Here is a 25736-nt window from a genome sequence, read left to right as displayed (position 1 = left end):
AAAAGTGTAAGCAAATTGGAATGGCATCTAAATTACAGGTCACTTGACAATTAAGTGCAGTATGGCAGATGTTATATAAGATTGATTTGTATTTTTAAAACATTTTTCTCAAGATTCCCTAAGAGCAATAGAATTAAAGTGTCATACTATAAGATGGATTTGAAAGTTAAAGCAGGAACACAGTTTTCTCTAAGAATGACATTCAAAGAATCAAGGTTAGATGACGCAGATTTTGAAGTCTGCTTTCCAACAGTGCTTAGAATGACACATTTTATTTCTGGGAAGTTGTTGGAGACCTCAACCCAAAAAGAAGTTAACCATGAAGCTTGATTTTGGCATATGTTCTTATGGAAGTTCAAAAATCTTCCATCTGCAAAAATGTGATAACACGCGTTTAAATTTTCACAACTGAATGTCATCTTCTGTCTTTTGAATATATGAGTTTTTAAGGGCATGATACTTTAATATGCTTTGCAGAGTATCAATAGTTCAGGGAAATACCAGATAATTCAACTGTATATGACCTGTGTTCTATTACTTGATTAATTTCTCATGAGAAATCTAATGAGAGAAACAGTTCACAAGTCTTGTTTTTTCTAGTGCGGGGGAAAAAAAAAAATTTCATTTTTTTTTTTTTAATTTAGAATCCTGCAGTAAATTCATTCCTAAGAAAGCCTTTGTTTCTCCATTACATCATATAATCAGATAGTGAAAGTCAGCATTTCAGAATATTCCCTGATTTTGATCAAATAATGGACAAGAAGCTCTGCTCTGAATAAATTTAGAAATTAAGTCAGTAGTCAATTCACTTCAGTTATCTAGTGTATATATTTTCCTGCTTCCTTCAATAGATTATTGTTCAGGTTTTTACCTAATATCCTCTGTTAGACATTTTAGGTCAATGTGCAGTCTTACATCAATTTCTGAAGTAGGTGCAGTACATGGTGTATAAAAATTATACTGAGTATCTTGGTTCCTATGTTTATAGTTCTTACACATTGCTGCTGAACTAGAGTCAGAAATAATACCACTTGAAGGATATTTTAAATGTATCCAATTTATGGTACACCTGAATCATATGAATTGAAAATGATCTCATGAGTGGAAAGAGACTCTAAGAATTGTAATAGTTGCAGCATCTTGTCTTTGAACATGTTCTTTTCTGGAACTTAAGTCAGCCAAACTTGTATGCTTATTCCTGTATCACAATCAAAATTAATCTGTTCTTTTGCTTTAATCTTTACTACAAAATGTTCTGTATTTGAGTGCATGCACAGTTGGTAACCAAGCTGGAAAATGTTGCTGTGCATTCTTTTCAGTGTTTTATTTGCTTATCTACTTAAATGGAATAATTACCCTGAGAGAGTGAGTTAAGGGTATAGTAACATAACTTCTGTTGCTCCCTATTATCAGTATTTTTTCATTCTTTTATTAGAAAAAATAGTGATAAGCTTGGGGGGGGGCCTAAAAACATTTCTTCTTATTTAAGAAATGTTAATTGATTACATTTTTACAGGACTAAAAGAACAACATTATCAACATTCCAATAATTCTCTTTTTGCATAAATCCTTTATTCAAACACTTTGTTTGTTTGTTTGTTTGTTTGTTTGTTTAGCAGTATATAAGAAAGATTGTAAAATTTCAGGGGCTATGAATATGGGAATTTAAAAATGTAATACTTCTTGATTTTGCTTTGCAGCTTGATGACAGATACCGTTTTCATAATGAATAAAAACTGGATACAATTATTTAAATCTTCATTAAATAAAAGTGAAAATACTTTTATTTTTTTTTATTTTCGTTTACATTTATTCATTTTTGAGAGACAGAGGGAGGCAGAGCACAAGTGGGGGAGGGGCTGAGAGTGAGGGAGACACAGAATCCGAAGCAGGCTCCAGGCTCTGAGCTGTCAGCATAGAGCCCAACGTGGGGCTTGAACTCACAAACTGCGAGATCATGACCTGAGCCGAAGTCGGACACAACCGACTGAGCCACCCAGGTGCCCCAAAATGAAAATACTTTTAAAAATAACATTTGAAAATCATCCTGGAAGACATCAAATAGCAACATAGTAAATCATCACAGATATAGTGTAACTTTCAAAAAAAGGTAAAAATCTAAAGTAAGCAAATATACTTTCAAATACTGCCCTAGCACAAAAGATGATCATTGTATTTAATAAAATTCTCTTGGAATGTACATTAAGAAGTCATAATTAGACTAATTTTTTCAGATAACTATTATTAAATGAGGAATGATTCAGTATATAATAATCATTCAGATTTTTCTACGCCCATATGTAATTTATTTTTTTCTATGAGGAGGGATTTTATTTTAAATTAGAAATAACAAAAATAACTACCCAAATGCATCTTTATTTAATGTTGTTTATTTATTTTGAGAGAGCGTGCACTGCTTGAGCGTGTTCCATGAACCAGGGAGGGAGAGAGAGAGAATCCCAAGCAGGCTCCCCAGCTGTCAGCTAAGAGCCAGATGTGGGGGGTGGATCTCACAAACCATGAGATCATGACCTGAGCGGAAAGTAAGAGTCAGGGTCTTCAAATGACTGAGCCACCCAGAGGTCCCTCTAAAATGTATCTTTTTGATTAAATTGTGTTTTCCTTGCAGAGTGCCGATATGAGCCCAGCAAGTAGCACAGCTTCACTTCCTGTTAGTCCTCTTACTGAAGAGCCCTTGCCTTTCAAGGTAAAATAAATAAATAATTAATTAATTTAAAAAATTATGATATTTTTAGTATAATAAAATAGTTCATGGTTTAGATAAGGTGAACTGCTTTAATATAATGATCTAATTTCAAATGGTAAAATCTTTGTTTTTGTTCTGTTGTCATTTTGGTTGGTAAAGGAAAGTCAAGATTTGGAGTAAAAGTTCATACTTTATAGAACACATCATTTGCTTTGCATGTAACAAATAGGGATTTCTTTATAATAGTTTGATGTCACATGAATTAGAGGTTTCAAATCTTTTGCATATCTTAATTTAAGCAATAAATTTAGAATGAATTCTTTCGCCCTCATTGAGTAGTTAAATTTTCATTTGCTGTTTAAATTTTCATTGATGACTCTAGGTCATAATTAATGAAATATGCAATTTTTACAAATAAAAATGAACAAAATCAAAAACTGAAATATGGAATCATTCCTCTGAACACATTATATTTTAAAAATATTTAAGTAAATATGTAAATATGTAAAATATGTATATTTTAAGCAGTATGGTTAGTAGAATTCTTCAGTTTGGGAGACTATATGCATTATAAGTGAGACATCATTTTCTCGTTTTGCTGTTTAAGATTTGATGTATCTCTTTAAACCAAAGCTTGCAGATCAGCTATTTTGTTTGTTTCAAGGGTGTTTGAATTTCATCAAAATTGTTATAAAGAAAGACAATCCTTAAGATCATGGCAAAAAACACTCGGAAGGTTGGGATTTTACACTTACATGCAATAGTTTCAGTTTAATTTGGTTTAAAGACTGGTAGATGTACATTTTGGGATGTGTTATGATTTTCATGATTTTTGGATTTTATCATAAAATGTTATTGTGTTTTTTTTCTTTTTCATGTGAAAAGTATAACTTACTCAACTTCATATTGCTTATACCTAGTACAGTGGCTGCCATTGATTTCCATACACTAAGTATTTGCTGTATTGTTAAAATGAAAATAATAGAAAGCTATGAATTTCATTGCGTGTTTTTAGCTTTCTAATTATAGATGCTTTGTATCTTAATGATGGGCAATAATAATTAAAAGGTTTTATATCAGAGAATGGTTAAATACTGTTTAGTATTCTGATTACATTGTTTATTGAGAAATCTTTATTATTCTATGACAAAGAAGAAAATGCTAACACTTCAAAGTTTAGTGTTACTTAATGTTTCCATCTTATGGCATATGGGACAAATTTACGGAAGAATCATATCTTTAACAAGATTTTAATTGAATTCTCAAAGCATTACTAGAAACCATTTTCTCTTTTTAATATATTGATAATGACTATACTCCTTGAAAATTAATGTATTTTTTAATGGAGGTAAAAGAAAAGGCCAGATATATTCCAAAATGTGCTGACACAAAGCTAATATAAATATAATTATTTTAGTTAGTTTCTCGACTGCTTCTAAGAGATCAATAGTGTTCCCATGTTAATGCGTGTAAGTGGTTTTATAAGCAATTAAAACTTCTAAGTGCTTATAATATATAATATTAGCTTTTGGTAGCCAATGTAGTTATAGTGCCTCTTAATTTACTTCTTTTGTGAAAGGAATATTATATGTATTATTTCATCATATATAAAAAACATCCTCTAATATTTAAAAGTGTCTAAAATTAGAGTTTGAAATTATGAAATAAAGCTCCTGCATTTGCTTATTCACCACTGTTCTCATCATTCCCTATTGTAGTCCTGTCTGGGCATGAAAGCATTTGAGAGAATCCCTTCATAGAAAAAGATGTATGATATGCACAATTCTCTATGTACACTACAGTAAACTCATAGACTTCCCAGTCACACTCTTGATGCTGAGATATTTCTAGGATTCCAGGTTTACATGATTGTGCAGACAACTATTATGGGTATACATTTGAAAACAATAGGTAAATGTATAATATCTGGTTTTGTTTTGTTTTTGTTTTTGTTTTTAATAAAGCATTCAGGGTTACATACACAAGCCGTCTGTTACCTACCACAGCATCATTATGGAAGGGTCAAGGTATAACTAATTTTGCATGGGTGGGAATAATATTTTATCAAATAACCATAATAGAATTATAAAATTTCAAGATCACTCATCTGAGAGTGTGATTTGAGAAAAGAGAGACAGAGAGAGAGAATAGGCTGCTTAACTGTAAATTACAATGTTTATGTTTCTTTTTATAGAATAACATTGAACCAAGTTGACATTAACTTTGATATGTCCATTCCAGCCTATTCTACCTTTTTTCATCTGCCATTCTTGATTTCTCTCAACCATCTAATTACTTCCAATCTACCCTACCTCCTTTCTTGGCTCAGATAGATATTCCACACCGAATGCCTTGGGGTCGGAAAACAATACTGTTCTTTCATAAGATGATCCTTTTAATTTATTTGTAAGTACACAGTTATTAGCAGCCTCAGTCCATTCCCAGAACTAACAGTCTTGAAGCTGAAGCTGGCTCACTGCTAGTGACCCCTCCATAAGAGTACACTTTATTATGGGCCATGTTTCTTTTGTCAACCACACTTATTCCGTATTTAAAAATTTATTTATACTCTAATGAAGTGTGATCGCTAGATTTTAGTTCCTTTTTTCTCCAAAAGAAAAGCATCTTTTCTTTAATTAGATATTTTAGCAAAAGGTATTATCCTCCTGTATGCCTTTATTCTTACCCTGTGATAAATTCAATGGCTAGAAATGAATTCAACTCTATTTTTCTTTACACTCTGCTTCAAGAATGCACAAAGGCATTAAAGAATACCCTCCATTCTTCAATCTTCAAAATCCAACTATAAACACAGTTTACTCATTGCCATTCTTGGCCCATTAAGTGATGCTTTTCTGTGATACTTGGGTTCCTGAAGTGTCTAATGAGATTGGATATCCAATGCCTAGAACATACAATACAGCCACCCTCTCTAAGGCCCAGCCACCTTCTCCAGGAGCTGACCCAGAGTGGTGCTGGTATATTTCCCGAGTCTCCTCTCCTTGTGAAATCCAAAATTCTTAGATTCCTTTTATCCTCAGAAATCACCATTTAGTCTAGACTAGAGAATTTCCCTTTTTTTTTTTCAAATTTCCCTTGGGGATTTTCCTCTTTTGTTTAATCAGCCAGGGCCTAAATCTTCTCAATGTACTTTTTAGAAACAGAATTGAGGAAAGTAATTGTCTGAACTGTCTGAAGATTTTTCTTACCTCACACAGACCTTACTTTGAGAAACATAGAGCCACATTATTGAACCAAACGTCAGAGAGATGGAATTACAGAAATAAATTAATGTCTTAAAAAATTAATCTTGTCATGCAGTGCTGGGATATTCGGAGAAGAAATGATGCTAACTCCCCTTGACTTTAGAGCCTAAACTCAGGATTTAGTAACATGTAGTAATAAACATAGTTTTTTCTCACTTATATAAATAGTGTGTAGAAAAAAAAATAGTCCTAGAAAATACACTTATCAACTATTTGGATGAATTATTCTTTAAATTTGTTTGTCTACAGTTTCTATAATGATCATTGATTTCTACTTTAAAAGCAATGTTTATTTTTAAGAGAGCAGAAAAGGAGAGTTGAGAACATTAGAGGCAATCTTAGTCTAGTTAGGAAATTACCTGGGATCAGATCTCAGTTCCGATACTTTCTAACTATATGACCTTGAGCCTGTTACCTGGTGTCTTGATTTTCCCATCTACCAAGTGGGAACAACAACAAATTTTTCTTCATTGCATTTTTATAACATTCAACAAGTTAATAAATAGAAAGTGTTTCAAATAATGCATAGTATGAAGTATATATATTAACTATTATGTTTTGTAGAACAAATATTTCTAAGTTTAAGGCAAGAGGTTCTGTATTTTATAAATAACATGAAGCAGAATTATTTCCACTTAATCTCTTGTCCTTTATTTCCAAATCTGAGAGTAGTAACGTGCTTTGAACATAAATTCTTTACTTTGCTGAAGAATAGTATTTAATATTCATTTCTAGAAGTCATGCTATTTATTTTCTACCCTTGAGTATTCAGATAAACTCATATATCAGATTCCTTATATGAAAAATAATTAATGGAAATGATCATTAATTATGAGGGAGAAGGAGTAAATACAATAATCTGTCTTCAGGGAAAAATGTTAAATATAATAACACATTACTTGGAAAAAAGAAATACATAATTAGTGGTTCTGTAACCATAAAGATATATGGTATCTTTTTTTTTTTTTTAATCGGGAATGCACTGTAGTGTATTTTCTTTAATTTCCCAAACCACCACAAGAGGTAACCTGGTAACCTCCTAAATGCAAACTCTGCTGAAGGAACATTGTTCATCACATTGGATACTGGAAAAAAGACACATTGCAAACAAAGTACTGTTGATGTTTTACTCTTTGTCAGTATACCAAGTAGGCCAGTTTATTTTGTCTGATAACATAATGGAAAAGAACACATTTGGAGACTCCAGGAAGGAGGAGTCAGATAGTGGCATGACCTTCCCAACGTCATCTGTTGTATATCTTGCATATTTGGGATTGTGTGTGTTTATTGCTGTTGTTTCTCATTGAGTGAGTATAATGGCCTCTCTTATTGCTGGAAATTACTTTTTTTTCATGTCCCAAAAATAGCCCCAAATGGTATATTCTGAATTTCTGCTAATTTTTTTTTTTTTATTGTGTCATGGATTCCTTCCTGCCTTCCTTCCTTCCTTCCTTCCTTCCTTCCTTCCTTCATTAGTGAATCAATTTACTGAGTTGTGCTTGATAATATTGTAGGCACTGGTATTTCAATGCAGATAACACAGACTAAATTCCTGCTTTCATGGTATTTGGGTTCTAGTGAGGAGGGATAGACAATAAAAAAATAAATATATAATGTGTCAGATAGGGATGTTAAATACTATGATGAAGAATAAAGCAGGGTTTGGAGAATAGAAAGTAACTCTAAAGTATGATACTGTTTCAAAATGAATGGTCCAAGAAGGCCATTCTGATTCGGGAATATTTTAGCAGAGACCGTAAGGAAGAAAGGGAGTACCACTTGTCTATGGGAAGAGGCTTGAGAACAGTGCAAAAGCTATGCAGTGGAACTCTTGGCCTTTTCAGGATCAATAAGAGGGCCATGTGGTTGGAGCAGAGTGACTGAGGGGGCAAATAGTAAGGGATCAAGTCAGAGAGAAACCAGGTCATGAAAGGCCTTGTAGGCTACAGTAAAGACTCAGGGTCTTGCTTTACATGAGATGGGAAACCATTAAAGTGTTTGCAAAAAAAGGAATGGCAGAGTTAGACTTTATTTTAAAACTATTACTTTGACTTTGGAGACATGGTAGAAGGACGTCAACGCCCCTGTAGGTGAGAGATGATGGCAGCTTAAACTGGAGTAAAAGTTGAGAGGGTAATAAGCACTGGTGGGATTTTGGACATGTTTTAAATGTGAATCTGCAGGATTTAATGGTATAGATATCAAAAAAGATCAATGTCAAATATTATCCCTGATTCTATTTTCTCTACATCACTCTAGTTTATTTATTTTGCTTTTTCTGATGTTTCAAATAAGTAGATATCATAATGTAAAGATTAATGAAATCTTATTTGTTTATTGTTTTGGTTTAATTATGTTAGTAACTGCCTTAGTAGTAAGGCAGATGGATTAAATAAGAGATGGCAAATAATGTCACTTTTACCGTGGCTAATATTCTATCTTTTAGGGAATACTAATTTCTAGTAATCTTTATTTTTCTTCCAGATAACTGAAAACCATACAAGTAAAGCTAGACTTATAATTTGAGGTAGATTCTAAGATCAATAGTTGTGGGACAGAAATATGATTCCTTGATGTTTAGTGGAAGAAATAAGCAGGAAAAAAAACTTTTTTTCCAAAGGATAGCTGATAAATTTTGAAGACAAAATCACGCTGTGATTATATATTTAAGGAATGTGCTTATGATATAGTAATAATTTTAAATACAAAAAATAGCACCAAATGTTTTCCTAATGGTAATAAATTTTAAGAGACCTATTATTAATGTGCATGTTTTAAGCCATTATTTTTGATAACTTAAAATGATTTATTTTCTTTCTTTCTTTCTTTCTTTCTTTCTCTTTATTTTTAGTTATCTATTTCTGTGTAATAAACCATTCAAAAGTTGGCAGCCTAAAATAATAATTTCTTATTGCTGTTTATGATTTTCCGGGTTGACTAAACTTACCTAGACAGTTCTTATTTGAGGTTTTACAAGTGGGTACAGTAAGAAGTAAGTGGATAATGGAGTTATCTGAAGGCTCAAGTGGAGTAGATACCCAAGATGACTCCTTATGGATTAACTTGAGTTTTCTCACAGCATTTCCCCACAATATTTTAGATTAGTTAGATTACATGAAAGCTGACTTCCCCCATAGTGAATGTTCTAAGAAGTGGAAGCTGCCAGGCCAATTATGGAAAAGACAAAGATACATACCGCTTTACCTCCACATCTTTCTTTTGGTTAAGCAGTCACATGGTGTGTCAGTGGTCCCTGAAGCTACCCCAGCATTCAGATGTTTATTAGAAGGACTCAGAATTCAGGGGCACCTGGGTGGCTCAGCCAGTTAAGCGTCCAACTTTGGCTCAGGTCATGATCTCGTGGTTCGTGGATTCAAACCCCACAAAGGGCTGTGTGCTGACAGCTCAGAGCCTGGAGCCTGCTTCAGATCCTGTTTCTCCCTCTCTTTCTGCCCCTCCCTTGCTATCTCTTTCTCTCTCCCTCTCTCTCAAAAATAAACATTAAAAAAAAAAAAAAGGACTCACAGAATCCAGTATGTCGTCATAAAGAGCACACACACATTTCTCCCAGCAATGTATGTGGTAGTTCTACCCAATAAAGCCCACTAGCAATTCAGCCTCCAAAGATTCACATAGGAACCCTGTACCTAGAGCAGAAATTCTAGACTTCTAGAAAGAAATCAGGTGTTAAGCGTTAACAATATTGTTTATATAAGTTACTTAGGCACAGTGAGCCACTCTTATTACTTTTTTTATTATTGAAGTATAATTGACTTGCAGTGTTACTTTCAGGCATATAACAGGCACTCATATTAATTATGGAAAGTTTGATATCAATATGGGGTGCTGGTTACCAGTCAGGTGCTCAGAAGCCAACCAGTGGCCAACCTTGAAAGTAAATCTTTCTAAGGATAGCATATTAGTTTGCTAGGGCTGCCATAACTAAATACCACAATTATGTGGATAAAAGAATTTTTAATATATTTTCTCACAGCTCTGAAGGTGATAATTTTATTTCTTTGTAAGTTTTTATTTTAATTTCTGTTAGCCAACATAGTGTGAGGTTTTAGTGATTCAGCACGTCCATGTATCACCTGGTGCTCATCACAACAAGTGCACTCCTTAATACCCATCACCTGTTTAACCCAACCTCCCACCCAAGTCTCCTCTGTTAACCATCAGTTTGTCATCTATAATTAAGAGTATGTTTCTTGGTTTGTCACTCTTTTTCCCCCTCTTGCTCATTTGTTTTGTTTCTTAAGTTCCATATATCAGTGAAATCATATGGTTTTTGTCTTTCTCTGACTGGCTTATTTTGCTTAGCATTATGCTCTCTAGGTCCATCCATGTCACTGCGAATGGCAAGTTCATTGTTTTTTTATGGCTGAGTAATATGTGTATGTGTGTATATATATGTGTATGTGTATATATACACACATACACATATATTTATGTGTATACATATATATACACACATATATATGTACACACACACACACACATATATATATATACTTATATACACATGTATATATGTATACATAGACACTTGGGCCACTTCCATATCATGGCTGTTGTATATAATGCTGCTATAATCATAGGGGTGCATGTATTCCTTTGAATTAGTGCTTTTGTATTCTTTAGGAAAATACCCAATAATGTAATTGCTGGATCATAAGGTAATTCTGTTTTTAACTTCTTGAAGACCTCCATACTGTTTTCCACAGTGGCTGCACCAATTTGCACTCCCATCAACAGTGCAAGAGTGTTCTTTTTTCTCCTCATCCTCTCCTGTTGTTTCTTGTATTATTGATTTTAGCTGTTCTGACAGGTATAATGTTTACTGTAGTTTATATTTGCATTTCCCTGATGGTAAGTGATGATGAACATCTTTTCATGTGTCTCTTGGCCATCTGTATGTCCCCTTTGGAGAAATGTCTGTTCATGTCTTCTGTCGATGTTTTAATTATTTGTTTTTTGGGTGTCGTTGAAGGCTGGATTTTAATGTCAAGGTGCTGGTAGGGTTGGTTTTAGGTTAGGCTCTCTCCTTGGTTTGCAGATGGCCTTCACTCATTATGTTTTCATATGGCCTTTTCTCTGTCGATGCACTTCCTTGGTATCCCTTGTCTTCTTATAGTGACAGCAGCCGTATTGAATTAGGTCTCATCCAAATGGCCTCATTTTAACTTAATCATCTGTTTAAAGACCTTATCTCCAAATATGGTTATGTTCTGAGGTACTGGGAATTGGAAGTTCAACATATGAATTTCAAGAAGACACAATTCACCCCATAACAGATAAACAGAATAAAGACTGCTATGTTAACTGTTTTTTGCATACAGGGCCAACTTGACTTAAGTGAAGGGAAAATAAACTGTATCTCTTGAAGGAGAATGACAAAAATGTATAGCAATTTTAATCAATTACACTGAATAAAAATGATGTGTGACAGTCTTTTATGTATCAGTTTTCAGCTCTGTTAAATTCTCAGTCAGGTGTAAGGAGTTTGGGATTGAGGAAATGTAGAAGGAAATAGGAGATTTCCTTAAATGTTTAAATATATTCACCAGTGTACTTCTTTGAATATATTTTCCAATGCTATTTTAATTTCCATTAAATTGGGAACTTTACTCAATTGTCTCCATATTTGAATAAACTTAGAGTCCTTAAAATATTATGGTTGAGAATATCAAAGAATCATGGTGTTAGAGAAATAGTTACTGAATTCCTGATTATAAATACTGACAGTAAAATTTAAATTGAAATAACAACTACCAAACAATACTCTCTACATTATATTATATAAATATACTGTACACATATTATTTTGTGTTAACTTTTTTCCTTCAAGTTCTGTCCAGATGCATTTTAAATGACTATTATACCTATTATTTGGCTTTTGAAGACCGTATTACTAATACAGGATGAATGCTCTAATAGTAAGAAAAATGGTAATTTTATATTCTGATAAAGAAAATTATTTTTACATAAATTAAAGCCAAAACAAATTTTGTCTAATTTGTGTTAAAAGATACGCATTATCTCTCAGACATACTAAACCTCAGGGAAAAAGATTTTAATGGAAAAAAATAAGCAAATAATTTTATGTTGCATACTAGCTTCATATTGCTGTCCAGATCTTGCTCACACACTGTCCAGATGATTTCAGGAAGTCATGTACAAGATACAGAACTTGTCAACATTAATACATGCTAAAATCCATGACATACGTCCCACTCCATCTCCAGCTCACACATCCATTTTATTTCTTTAATTTAAATCTCACTGAGTTATTGGTGCCTTAGATTTTTTGAGTTCTCCAAGTTGTACTGATGTAAGACTTTTGTTGTTGTTGTTGTTGTTGTTGTTGTTGTTAATGCCTTCTTTCAGAGCATTGGGCTTTACTCTGCTTACTCTAGTCAAAGAATCCCTTTGATGTACTTAGTGGACAAGATCTACTGAGCATCTGTTAAAGGTGATCTTGGATAATTGAATTCAGAGATCCACTTTCTATACCGTTGAGTTAAACAGAACTTCAGAAAACTACAAGATACATAGATTTGGATTGTATTTCATAACTTGCAAGTGTAGGAATTTTATAGGAAAAAGTCTGAATTTAGAGTATAGGTACAGAACATGGCAGGATAGAATTCAGGTGCAGAACATGCGAAGATATTTCTGGATTCCTTTGCACATTAAAAAAAGATGTTGAACTACTGTGGGAAAATCCTAAAGCCAGTAAAAGCCTTGAAGGTTTGAAAAATAAAAAATGACCTTCTTTTTCTGGAAAGAAAATAAATTTTAAGAAGCTTAGGGTGTCTGGGTGGCTTAGTCAGTCAAGCATTGGACTTTGGCTCAGGTCACCTCACAGTTCATGAGCATGGAGCCTGCTTCGGATTCTGTGTCTCGCTCTCTCACTGCCCCTCCCCTGCTCGTGCTCTGTCTCTCTCTCTCTCTCTTCAAAATAAATACTGAAGAAAAAAAAACTGAGTCATTATAAGTTCAACTTTGGTTTGGGAATCCACCTCAGAGAAGACTGGCATCCCTGAAACATTTGTTCTCTTTGCCAGCAAGATGCCAGGACAATTTTATTTAGAAACAGTTGAAGTCAACATGTGGTTGGTGCTGTTTTCTTCAGCACCTATTGGTCCTGAGTGTGTAGAAAATCTTAATGTAAGATAATAGCAGAGGTGGCAATCATTGCTGTGCACACCAGTATTAAAACAATCTCTTTTTACATCTGATGCAGATATCAGATTTGGAATTAGCTTAAGATAAACACTGTATTTAGGATAATGGCATCATTATCAATGATAACTTAAGCAACTGATCTCATTTATAGCACATGCAGTGTTTATTTCTTAGCCCAATTATTACCATTTCCTATATACACTGGATCATAAATACTTATATTTGTTGTTTTTATATATAATCTCTAGCATTACTTCAGAGTTTACCTGTAAGTGTGAATTATGCTGTAACATGTTTTTTCTTTAAGGAGTTAGCAATCAAGATAAAATTCAGAGACTATGATTCATTATTAATATGCCCATTTGAGACGGACCCTGAATATGAGAAGCTATCAAAAGTGGACAAAATGAGTTTAGTTTATCTAGCAAGTACTTTCATCTGCTCTACTGTGGAATTGTCTACTTGTTTAACAAACAAATTTTAGAAGTTGAATCATATAAATGGGCAATTGCGACTGTCAAATGTACATGGAATTAAGTGTAATGAATTCTACTGTACATCAAATAATTTAGAAATGGTTGTATTATCTTTGGTAACTACATGAAATTGGAGAATATTAGACTTAAAATGTTTTTTTAAGACATTGTTCATCCATTGTTTTAATTATACTATATAGAGGTGTTAAGTAGCCATGCTGATAGATGCAATAACATGAGTAAAATAAGCAAAAACTCTGTTTTGAAGTTTTTATATCACAGATTGAGCATTTCTTCAGTACAGTTTTCATACTACATATAAATAATTTTGCATAACTTATGTATCGTAATTTTGCAGGAAAAATATTGGTGACACAAATTTAAAGTTGGATAAATATGAAAAATCAGAAAATTCTGTTTACTCTTGCTATAGTAAAAATATTCTTAATAGCATAGAGAAATTTATGAACATCACCTTAAAATGCATTCCAAAGAGAAATGGAAGAGGTGCTATGTGTTTGCATAGAAATGTACTTGTATCCCTTTGGATAGTGGCTGCTTCATAGCACAGAAAACCGGAAGGTAAACAATCGCCAGATGGATGTATTAGACTCTAATCAGCAGCTTAATAGCAATAATTGGGAGGATAGATGCAATTTGAATATTCTGAGTACTGTTGATGTCAGATTCTCAGCTAAGAAAATGGTCTGCTTTCTTTTAAGTCCCTGCATTATCAGCAGTCAGCTTATATCTGTACTAGACATGTCCTTTTTCGCAGGTAATCTGTTTTACTCAGGTAAATCTAATAGGAAATCCTTATGTCAGGAGCTGTGACAAACACTTATGAAGTTGGCTAAACCTGTTATATTAGAATATTTTTGCACATATTTCTTATTAAGACTAAAGGTTAATTTAGAGCAGTTAGGTCCTGCTGAACAAGAAAGAATTTGGCAACAGTATTTGAGCCTGAAAGTTTTTAAAAAGCTGAACAGAATTGTCGAAGCAAAATTAAGGGTAGAGGAATTAAGCTCACTTTTTTCCCTTAAGTGTCTTTGCAAGGCAATAGAACCTTTGGCAACAGAGCCAAGTAGAAAAATGGAGCCATGCCAGTTGCCACACCATGATAAAGAGAAATTGGTCAGCCCCTGGGTGGCTTAGTGGGTTTAGAGAAATTGGTCATACTTTCTGGTAATAATACCCACAGGAATAAAGCTGACAGCGGTCTGTCCTCTTATTAACATTATCCATTTCTCTCCTTCTCTTTCCTGCTCTTTCTTATGGGCCTTAGTCACTTGATAATATTATCTGTCACTCTTTTTGTCATCTATCACTATTTTTGTTACGTTCCTGAATGTGGTGAGTCATTCAGAACAATTAATACCATTCATTGAGATACCACTCTGTGTAAAAGCTTATGCAAAGGTCTTGGAGCAGAAATATTTTATTCTGGCTAGAGACAGCTACAGAAAATCATAGTGCTGTTTGTATGGGGACATGACTTGGAAAAGTGCAAAGTATTTCACAAGTGCAAAGATGGAGTTGAGAATAGGGAAGTGTCATGCAATCTGAGCTAAGAGAGAAGTAAGAGCTAAGGTCTCAAGCTAGGCCCTGAGGGTCTAGAAATTGTAAATCATCAGTAGTGTTGTTTCCCATGTGGTAATGACAAAGTTGTTTGGTATGAAGGACATTATATGTTTTATAAAGAACTTAGACTACTTCAGTAGGCATTGAAGTACAGGAGGTAAGCAAGAGTTGTATCTTGGTCTGTTTGGCCTGCTCTAACAAAATATCATAAACTGGGAAGCTTATGAACAACAGAAATTTAATTCTCACAGTTCTGGAGATTGGCAAATTCAAGAGCAAAGCACCAGTAGATTTAATGTCTGATGAGGACCCACTTCCTAGACAGCCATCTTTTTGTCTTTTCACTATAACCTCACATGGTAGAAGGGGCAGGGGAGCTCTCTGGGAAATCTGTTATCAGGGCATACTTTGCATTCATGAGGACTCTGGCTTCAGTGCCTAATCACCTCCCAAACATTCCCCCCTTCTAATATTACCACGTTAGTGTGTTAGGATTTTAACATATGAAGTTTGGAGGGATACAAATATACAGACCATAGTAAGTTGAGTATATAGTAAGATACAAAATGAAGAAATGTTGATGTTTTCTGAGCTGGATTTCCATAGAATGGGTTCTGAACTTTATCTGAAATTGGCCAATTCCTAGAATATCAAATGGTACTAATCAAGTGTAAATTACAAGAAATAAGAACTTTCCTATCATACAGTATCACTGATTCCCTACATCTATACATGCCCCCAAATAAGTGAAAATTGCTTGTACTCATATTGAAATAATAGAGTTTATAGGAGATCTAGGCTATCATAAATATATACCAAAAGATCCATTCATTTGTATTTATCTAATCATTATTTATTAAAAAGTTATAGTGTATTGGTTTAATATCGCTGCTATAACAACACAAACTAAAAAAAAAAAAAAATGAACATTTAGTATGTTATAGTTTTGGAACTCAGAAATCAAAACTAGGTCTCCCTGAACTGACATCAAAGAGTTCTCGGAGAGTTAGCTTCTTTCTGGAAGCTCCAGGCACTAGTGCTTTTACTTGCTCTTTTGAGATTCTAAACTTTGCCTGCATTCCTTCGCTCATTCCTTCCTTCCATCTTAAAAACCAGCAATGGCCTGTCAAATCTTTCTCACACTACATCCAATTCTTTCCCAATAGAAGTAGATGTTTATAAATGCAGATACCGTATTTATATTCTTTATATTCCACACTTCAGTGCCTAGTATAGAATCAGTATATGCCAATTATAATAGATGAAATGAGCGAGTTATTAAACAAATGGTGAAAAAAACCTTTCAATTAACACCAAATTCCTTCTCAATTGTTTTATCCTGTTAAAATTAACGTAATCACTGGATCGCCTGGGTGGTTCAGTCAGTTAAGCATCTGACTTCCACTCAAGTCATGATCTCAGGGTTTGTGTGCTTGAGCCCCAAGTCAGGCTCTGTGCTGACAGCTCAGAGCCTGGAGCCTGCTTCGGATTCTGTGTCTCTGTCTCTCTGTGATCCTACCCTGCTCATGATGTTTCTCTCTCTCTCTTTCAAAAATAAATAAACATTAATTTTTTAATTGTGAAAATTAAGTTAATCATTTTACTAAATTAACCATCAATAATCTAAAATATCTAACAAAGCCTATCAAGCTATACATATAGTATGAGGCTACCAAATTTTTTGTAGCTTATCCTCTTTTTCTGTACAACTCTAAGAATAGTTTTCCATACAACTCTAAGATTATCTGTTACGAGTCTAACTTGATGGAAGGGAATTCAGTATTCTTTTGTCTTTGTTTGTCAGGATCTCGTCTTGTGGCTTCTGTTTAGCTGGTATTTATCTGATAACAGGGTCTAAGAGACCACTGCATTCCTGCCACTTGCCCATTTGGGTTTATAATATACCTTTCCTGAGGTTTTTCCACAGCCAAATGCTAGAAAATTCAGATATCGACTCATTACTCCAGGTTGGAGATCTTGAGTGCTGTCTACTTCTTTAGAGTATTAATCCTCAGTAAACACTGAGGTGATTTATTGTCTCAACTTACAGACAAAGAAATTGAAGCTCAGAGCAGTTATGAACTGGACTAGAGGACATAGTGTTGGTAAATAGCTCAGTTGGAACTCTAGTTCAGTTTTGTTTTGTTTTTTTGTTTGTTTGTTTTTATTCTAAAAGACTACCTTTAACTATAGTACTACAGAAAGTCTACATTGATTTGGGGTACCTGGGTGGCTCAGTCGGTTGAGCTTCCGACTTCAGCTCAGGTCATGATCTCACGGTCTGTGAGTTTGAGCCCCACGTCATGCTCTGTGCTGACAGCTCAGAGCCCAGAGCCTGTTTCAGAGTCTGTGTCTCCCTCTCTCTCTGACCCTACCCCTCATGCTCTTCTCTGTCTCAAAAATAAATAAGCATTAATTTTTTTTTAAAGAAAATCTACAGTGTTTTTATTTTAAGCATGATTCTATTGTTCATTGGTTTTATATAACTGAAGAGAGATAAAAATAGAAATGGAGGTAGAAATACAGAGAAGAGGAGGGAAAAGAAGAAAAGAGAAGTGAAGAGGGAAAGGGAAGGGAAGGGAAGGGAAGGGAAGGGAAATAAGACAGCGTACAAGAAAGCATCCCTCAATTCTTTAGGTTTGTTATCATTTGGGATCATAATCCCACTAAGATTATGTATTTCTCGAATTAATAGACTTTATAATTCGGAACCATATTTGCAATCCTGGATGGAATGCCACATGGATTGGTGGTCAGTTTTCATAGATCCAAAAATTTAATTTGCTTTAACTAGTTTTGAGGGAAGGAATTTTATTATAGGGCATTTGATAATTTATCAAATTTCTTGGAAGATCAGCACACTATTCTTGGATAGATACGGACAAAATGCCAAAAAGATTCCTTCCTGGAAGGATAGGGTATGCTGCCAGAGCAAAAGCATGAAAGGGAAAAGAGAATGGGATATGGGGTTTTCAGGAATAAATATGTAGATTTTTATTTTATTTTATTATTTTTTTAAGAGAGAGAGAGAATGAGAAAATAAGGATTTGAGAATTGGCAGTTGAATGTGTGGTTTGAGGTACTTATGGTTAGAAAAAATAAGGTTGTCTGAGAAGCGTGAGATAAGACAATATTTATCTAGTTTTCCCAACAGATTTTTTTTTAATTTTGACATTGATTATACTGTTTTATTTTATTTCATTTTTTTTTTAATCTTTTGACACCTTCACCCATTTCTTCCACCCATTACCCTCTGCCTCTGACTTCTGTATCTGTCCTCTGTGTCTACAAGTTTAGTTTTTTGTTTGTTTGGGGGCTTTTTGTTCTTTGTTTTATTTTTGTTTTTTCTTTTTTACATTCCACAAGAAAGACCATACAGTATTTGCCTTTCTCTGTCTGACTTATTTCACTTAGCATAATGCCCTTGGGGTCCATCCGTGTTATCACAAATAGATTTCATTCTTTTTTATGTCTGAATAATACTTTATTATGTGTGTGAGTATATGTGTATACATGTGTGTGCGTGTGTGTGTGTGTGTGTGTGTGTGTGTGTGTGTGTGAAATCTTATTTATCCATTCATCCATTGATGGACTTAGGTTGTTTCTGTATCTTGGCTATTGTAAATAGTGCTGCAATGAACATGGGGGGTGCAAATGTATTTATGACTTAATGTTTTCTTCGAGGGGGGTGGGGGTAAATTCCCAGAAGTGGAATTGCTGGATGATGTGGTAGCTCTGTTTTTAATTTTGTTAAGGAACCTCTGTACTGTTTTCCACAGTGGCCTTACCAGTTTACATGCCCAGCAACAGTGCAAAAGGGTTCCCTTTTCTCCACATCCTCACCAACACTTGTTATTTTTTTCTTTCTTTTTGATAATAGCCATTCTGTCAGGTGTAAGGTGATACCTCATTGTGGTTTTGAGCTGCATTTCCCTGGTTAATGATACTGAGCATCTTTTCATGTACCTGTTGGTTATCTGCATGTCTTCTTTGGAAAAACACCTATCCCTTTTAATCTATTTGTTTTCACTGTGGCGCTGCCTTCAATAATTGTGCCTGATGTTACTTTAATTCCTCTAATTTCCTTTCTGAAGAAAAAGGATGGGATGGGAGGAGAAGTTGCCTGGCTATGTGGAATACTTTCAGCCAATCCTCTGGTTGTCAGATCTGTCTTCGTTCTCATTCTAACAGTTATATAGCTTTTCTGTGGTCCCACAATACCAGGAGGTTGGTTTGTTTGGGGGTGGGGATGTGCGCTGCTGGCTCAGATTTCAGATTTCTTGTGTCCATCTGCTTTCCAATTTCCTTTTCTTGTTGCTGTCTACTCTTGAGGTGCTTAGATTTTACATGGATTTCTTAGCTTAAAATGTACTTTCTTCTCTACCATCTGCTTAAAATATATACATATAATTATCTATTTAGCTATACATATTTATTAATGTAGAGTTTTCATATTCATTTTTAAAGAACTTAAAGTCTGTGTTAAAACCAAGCTAAATACTGCATACATGGTTATAAAATGTAACAAATAATAAATACTTGATTTTATGTGAATATTGGTAAAGGGTAAGAGCTGATATTTACTTAGTTTCTCAGGACCAAATGGCAGTTAACATTATGAATTTGGTTTTAACTTTCTTCTTTCTTTGTTCATTAATGCTTAAAGAGAGAGCCAGTTTAAAAAAAAAAAATTGAAATTGTCTTTTCTTTGAAATATGTCTTAATAAAGCAATCTACTAGGAAAGAATCAGAACTTCATGAATAATCATTTCTATATAATGGTAAATATTCTGGAACTAACTGGTTTTAACACTACTTAATTTAGTGCATGCCAAGATTTGATGAAAGCTTCAATGCAGTTCTAAAAATATTGGTACATAAACTCAGACAAGTATATAGAAAGATTCATATGTTGTTCAAATTGTCTCTAAGAGATGAATATAAAGTACACATATAAAAAGTAAGACACATTTCCATAAGCCACATGGTATAATATCATTACTTTGCAGTTTTATAAGTTAGTTTTAAAGCTTTAGTGACAAATATAGAATGAAATTTATTAATGTATACAAAATTCAGTTTTTCAGTGTATTCATGTTGTATAATTAGGTTATTAGCTACATAATTTAATACACTTTTATGTGGTAAAAGCAGTTTAACTGTTAACAGCTGCCTTTAAAATAGCTTTACATTTATTCAGATTTAAATTACCTGTTGACTTGAGTAAGTAATTATAATCTCATCCTAACACTATGTAACATATGGTGTTTATATTCTTCTCAAGAACTCCTTGAGGGGAAAAAATATAGAAACATTAATATAAATAGTGATTTAAGGAACCAATGCCAAAAATATGTACAAAGATTAATGGTAGTTAGTAGGATATTAGATAGTTGTTAAAGTATTTGAATTTGTCTTATTGGATTATTGACTCATGAGATTGTATTTTCAATTTTTTGCTAGGTGTTGGAATTTTTACATAATATATTCATTTTGAGTGATCTGTTTTTTAAATTGAGGTTATATATATTTTTTATTATTATTGTTGAATTCATTTTAAGCCATGCGTTCCTCTTTCTGAATAACAAAGCATTATTTTATGTCTTTATTTACATTTTAGACTTCAACATTTACAAGGCAGATAACCTAGTATTTTTTAATTAAAAAGTATAAGACATAATATTTAAGACCACACTAAAAGTTATTAACACAAAATCCTAGCATATTTACACGTGATTTTAAAATGGGGTATGCTCAAATGTTTGCTCAGAAGTCATCTGTTTAGAATGTCGCTCTGCTAAACCACAAAGCCTCTTTAAACTCATGGTTTATCTAAAAGGTAATCATAGTACAGGATTTAATTTTGTGAGTGCTTCTAATGGGCTAGACAGATTTTAAAATGTTTACATATATTTTTCTCAGGAAAAACTCCATAAATTAGGCTGGGCATTTTGAATCCCATTTTTCCTAAGGAACCGTCTAGAGCCTTTAATATATGTATTTTTTTTTTAATTTTTTTTTTAACCTTTATTTTTGAGACAGAGAGAGACAGAGCATGAATGGGGGAGGGTCAGAGAGAGGGAGACACAGAATCCGAAACAGGCTCCAGGCTCCGAACTGTCAGCACAGAGCCCGACGCGGGGCTCGAACTCACGGACCGTGAGATCATGACCTGAGCCGAAGTCAGACGCTCAACCGACTGAGCCACCCAGGCACCCTTTTTTTTTAATGTTCATTTATTTTTGAGACAGAGAGAGACAGAGCATGAATGGGGGAGGGTCAGAGAGAGGGAGACAGAATCTGAAACAGGCTCCAGGCTCTGAGCTGTCAGCACAGAGCCCAACGCGGGGCTCGAACTCACTGACCACAAGATCAGGACCTGAGCCAAAGTCGGATGCTTAACCGACTGAGCCACCCAGGCACCCCTGATATTTCTAATACATCTCTAGTAAATGGCAGAGCCATACTGGTTTCAAAACCTATGCTTGAAGCTACCATGCTATTTTCAATATTGTACCTTGAGCTATATGCAATTGTCTATCACTTGTATTAATTGGTTGAAGATGGGGACTAGATCAGAGTACCTTTTATGACCACTCAAAGGATGTTTTGACTAGGTAATTCAGTATCATAGAAGAGCTTATTATCATAATTTTTGTTAACATGAACTATGGTAAATACTTTAAATAAATCTAAATAGCCTATAGTTCTTTCTCAAATGCAGTTAACACCTCTGCTTCTGTAGAATGATTTATGACTCATTTTACCTTGGGATTTAAGGAAACTGTTATCTTCTGAATTCATAAGAGAGGAGACTGTTTTCTCTCTAACTTTATCTAGATTGCTTTTAGGGGTTTAGATAAATATGGGCCTAAAGTAATGTGTTAGTCTACATCTGGATCAGCATATTAATGCTTAACTTTTTTTTTTTTTTAAGAATACTCTAATTTCTGGTGAGTCATTTTTCAGATATTAGGAGGAGTTTTAATCCTAGGAGGTGAAAGCTTTGGAAATTAATCTTAAATGATATTAACTAATATGTAAAGATGTAAATAATATGTTGTCTTAGTTCACAGTCCTCCCCCACTGCTGACTTTCTTTGCTCTAGACACTCACTACCTGATTGATCTCATACCATCTATGACCTGATGTCTCCAATTTTTTTTTTTTTTTTACTTCAATCCCAGACTTCTCTGAGTTGCAAACTCTTATATACAAATACCTGCTCTGTATCTCTACTTGCATATCTACCAGGAATCACCCAATAGACAAAAACATAAGAACTTTTTACTCTTAGTCCATTTTATCCATGTTACTGTCCCAAATCTATTCATCTCTGGGTCTCCATATCTCCTTCACAATTTCGATAAGTAGTTTTGACTCCTTCATTGCTCAGGCCAAAGCTAGTGGGGGAGGGGTGATGAGGGAAGGAAAGAAAGAATAGAATTTTATTCTTGATTCTTCTCATTCTTTCCCACACCCATTGCATCCTTAGCAAGTTACTTCTGCCTTGAAAATACGTAAATATATCCCAAATTTGTCCATTTCTTGCACTTACACTACCATCACCACCATCATCTCTCACCTAGGCTATCCCACCTATTTCTTACTGGTCTTCCTGTTTCCATTCTTGTCTCACCTATAATCCATTTTCCACATAGAAACCAGAATTTTCTTTATAAAAGATAAATTAGATTATGTCATTCCTCTGCTTAAAATGCTCCAGTAGTATCCCAAGGTTAAAACACAAGGTTAAAGTGAAACTACTTTCCAAGGCCTGTGAGCCTTATGTGTTCTAGCCCATGGTAGATCTCCGATCTCATCTCTGATTTCTCTTGCATATCATTTCTGGATTTGGCCAAGCTGACCTTCATGTTGTTTCTCAAACTGGCCAAGTTTTCTCTCCTTTCTCAGGACACACTAACTTTATCTTTTGTTTCTATCTTTCATTCTGTAGATTACCATATGGATCATTCTGTCATTGAATTTAAGAATCTGTACCTCTGTTAGCTCATAAGAAGAACCTTCTACAACCCTTCCTAAAAAAGCTTTCATATTCCAGCTCCTCTTCCTACTTTGTTTTTCTTCATGGCATTTATTATTTTTCATTGCACAAAACCTTTGTCATCTGGCATGGCATTTTATATGTATATTTAAAATCAGTTTTGCTCAGTGAAATAGAAGCTCAGCATGGACAGAAACCTGTTCTCTGTTGTTCCCTCAGTTCATGCAACAATGACTAGCACAGAATACCTATTTATTAAATATTTGTTAAATGAAAAAGGTATTGCTGTTTCATGTTGTATTTTTTTCATTCATATGTTTATGTGTATATGACATGCCCATATACCTAAATGTGTATGTGTATATATGTATGATATGCAGAATGAGGGTTTATTTTCATTGTTTATATTAACAGAAATGATAATATGACTTTCTATTATACTGAATTATCTAACCAAAATATCAATAAATTGAATCTAGACCTAGATTCTAGATGACCTAGAATTAGCCAGACAATTAGCCAGACAATTAGCCAGACATCTTGAACTTGTATAGTTCAAGATGCAACCTGTAGTCCAGAAAAAAAGAAAGAGTCGAGTGTTTTAATCTGATGTAACCCATTTGGTGAGGTTATTTAACACTGTTGTGTATTTTTCCCTTGACTACATCTAATTTTTTTCTGACTTGAAAATCTTGGTAACATTTTTGGTACTTTTAGTTAGAAACGGTGTTCAGCTGCAAAACAAAACAAAAACCAGAAAACAGAAAGCAGTTGTGGTTTTGGAGTGGTGTTGGGGGTCCAGAGCCAATGGCCAAGAAAGAATTTTTAAGACGCCTTTGGTACAAAAAGGTGGTTTTATTAAAGCATGGTGACAGGACCCTTAGGCAGGAAGAGTTGCACTGGAGTTGTGAAGAGTGACTGATTATTTACCTTGGAGTTGGGAGGGTAGGGTGATAAGGAAAAAGGGAGGTTTCCAAAAGGACCTTCATATGCTAAAGAGGACTCTTAAGATAATGGAGTAATGGAGGACTTGCTATTTTTGAGCTAGTTATTTTTCACTCAAGCAAAGCATTAATGGAGTTCCTGGAGGAATGTTATACTCTTATTTGCCTCAAGTATTTGTCAATGGGCTACAGATTATAAAGAAATGTGATGTTATTTACATTTTTTTTTCTTGCCTTTGTTCCCCACATCACTGTGGAGGGGAGGATGATGTTAGGGCTCCAGGAAACTGAATCTATGGGTCTAGAGGTTAGGGTATTGATAAGATCATCTTTTTCTTGTAATTTACTAGAACATTTGTAAAATGGTGGTGACTAACTTCCTGCATGACTGTGATCTCTCTCAGTTAACCCTTTGTTTTCTGTCCTTTCCTTTGTTCTTGGGCAGCCAGAAGTGCCTGAGGAATGTCACACATATCCCACCCCTGGGTGGGGGGGGGGGGGTGGTTTTTAGCTTGTGCTTTGGCCTCAGCTTGCCTTTGGCTCCCTCATCACAGTGATTTAAATTCTATTGTATTTATTCTTACAGAAAATTGGTCTGGAGATGGCAGCACAGAGTGGGTAATAGGGCTGTTCCTAGAAGTGTGTGGGACCCTAACTCCTATTATATCATTCTGCTCTGCTTTTCTTATCTCCAGCTACTGTATTAAAGGCTACTTCATAGTCTGGTGGAGTTCATTTCTTCACAAGTGTTTCAGGTAGTAGTAGGGAGAAAATGGGGAAGGAGAAAAGAGACACTCTTGCTAGTTGAGTTGGCTTCAGAATGAGGAGCCCCTTAGAGACACCACACAGCATTTCTGCTTATGTGTGATTGGCCAACCTCACTGAAAAGAAAGCTGGAAAAATGTAATCTTTTAATTAGAAATGTTGCCAGTGCCAGAATCTGCATTGTGTGAATGGAGATCTCGGTCCTTGGATTCCCCAGGAGATTTATGTGGGAATCCATACAGGAATAAAGAAGGAAAGTAGCAAGCACAAAGCAATTTATTAAAGCAAAAGTACAATCCCAAGGTGGGAGAGCAGTCGAGGTGAACTGGCCATGGGTTGTTTTGGGATTGGATGTTTGTTGCCTCTCTGGGCTGGGAAGACCTGTGAGTACAGTGGGGTGGTGCCTCCTCCAGTCATTTGGGAAACTCCTCCCCCAGGTTCAAAAGGGGAGTTTTTGACCCTCCAAGGTTTCTGTCTGAACTGTCAGCCTTCCTCCATAAAAGGGGGGGATAACCCCAATGAAAATGTATTATAATGAGGCTAGGGGTTATCCTGGGGCAGGGTTGGAAGAGGAGAGCTGCAGGCTCTGCTTCTGTGGCTCTCGGTCTGTTAGCCCTAAGGTCTTAGAAGTCACAAGGTCAGGATGCTGTGGCTCCAGGTTTTTAACCTGTAACCTATCTATCACAGTCCTTGCCTTCAGCTCATACCTGTCATTCCTTCCTCAAGGACTTGGAACACTGCCTCAGGGCCTTCCTTCCATGGCTCCTATCTAGGTTCTACCTAACACAAACACTGCTA

The 25736-nt window shown here is 34.7% G+C and overlaps 1 protein-coding gene across 5 annotated transcripts in view; it reads left to right on the top strand.

Moving 5' to 3' along the window:
* The window catches only part of CCSER1 (coiled-coil serine rich protein 1), an 845941-nt gene that overhangs the window by 510264 nt on the left and 309941 nt on the right, over nucleotides 1-25736 (top strand). For all 5 annotated transcript variants that reach the window (XM_042935884.1, XM_042935885.1, XM_042935887.1 and 2 more), the window contains one exon: nucleotides 2630-2707. In XM_042935884.1, the coding sequence (XP_042791818.1) occupies nucleotides 2630-2707 (78 nt within the window). The remainder of the gene's footprint in view (nucleotides 1-2629; nucleotides 2708-25736) is intronic.

The sequence above is a fragment of the Panthera leo genome, chromosome B1 (genome assembly GCF_018350215.1).
Source record: "Panthera leo isolate Ple1 chromosome B1, P.leo_Ple1_pat1.1, whole genome shotgun sequence".
NCBI lineage: Eukaryota > Metazoa > Chordata > Mammalia > Carnivora > Felidae > Panthera > Panthera leo.
This window is presented reverse-complemented; position numbering and strand designations above follow the sequence as displayed.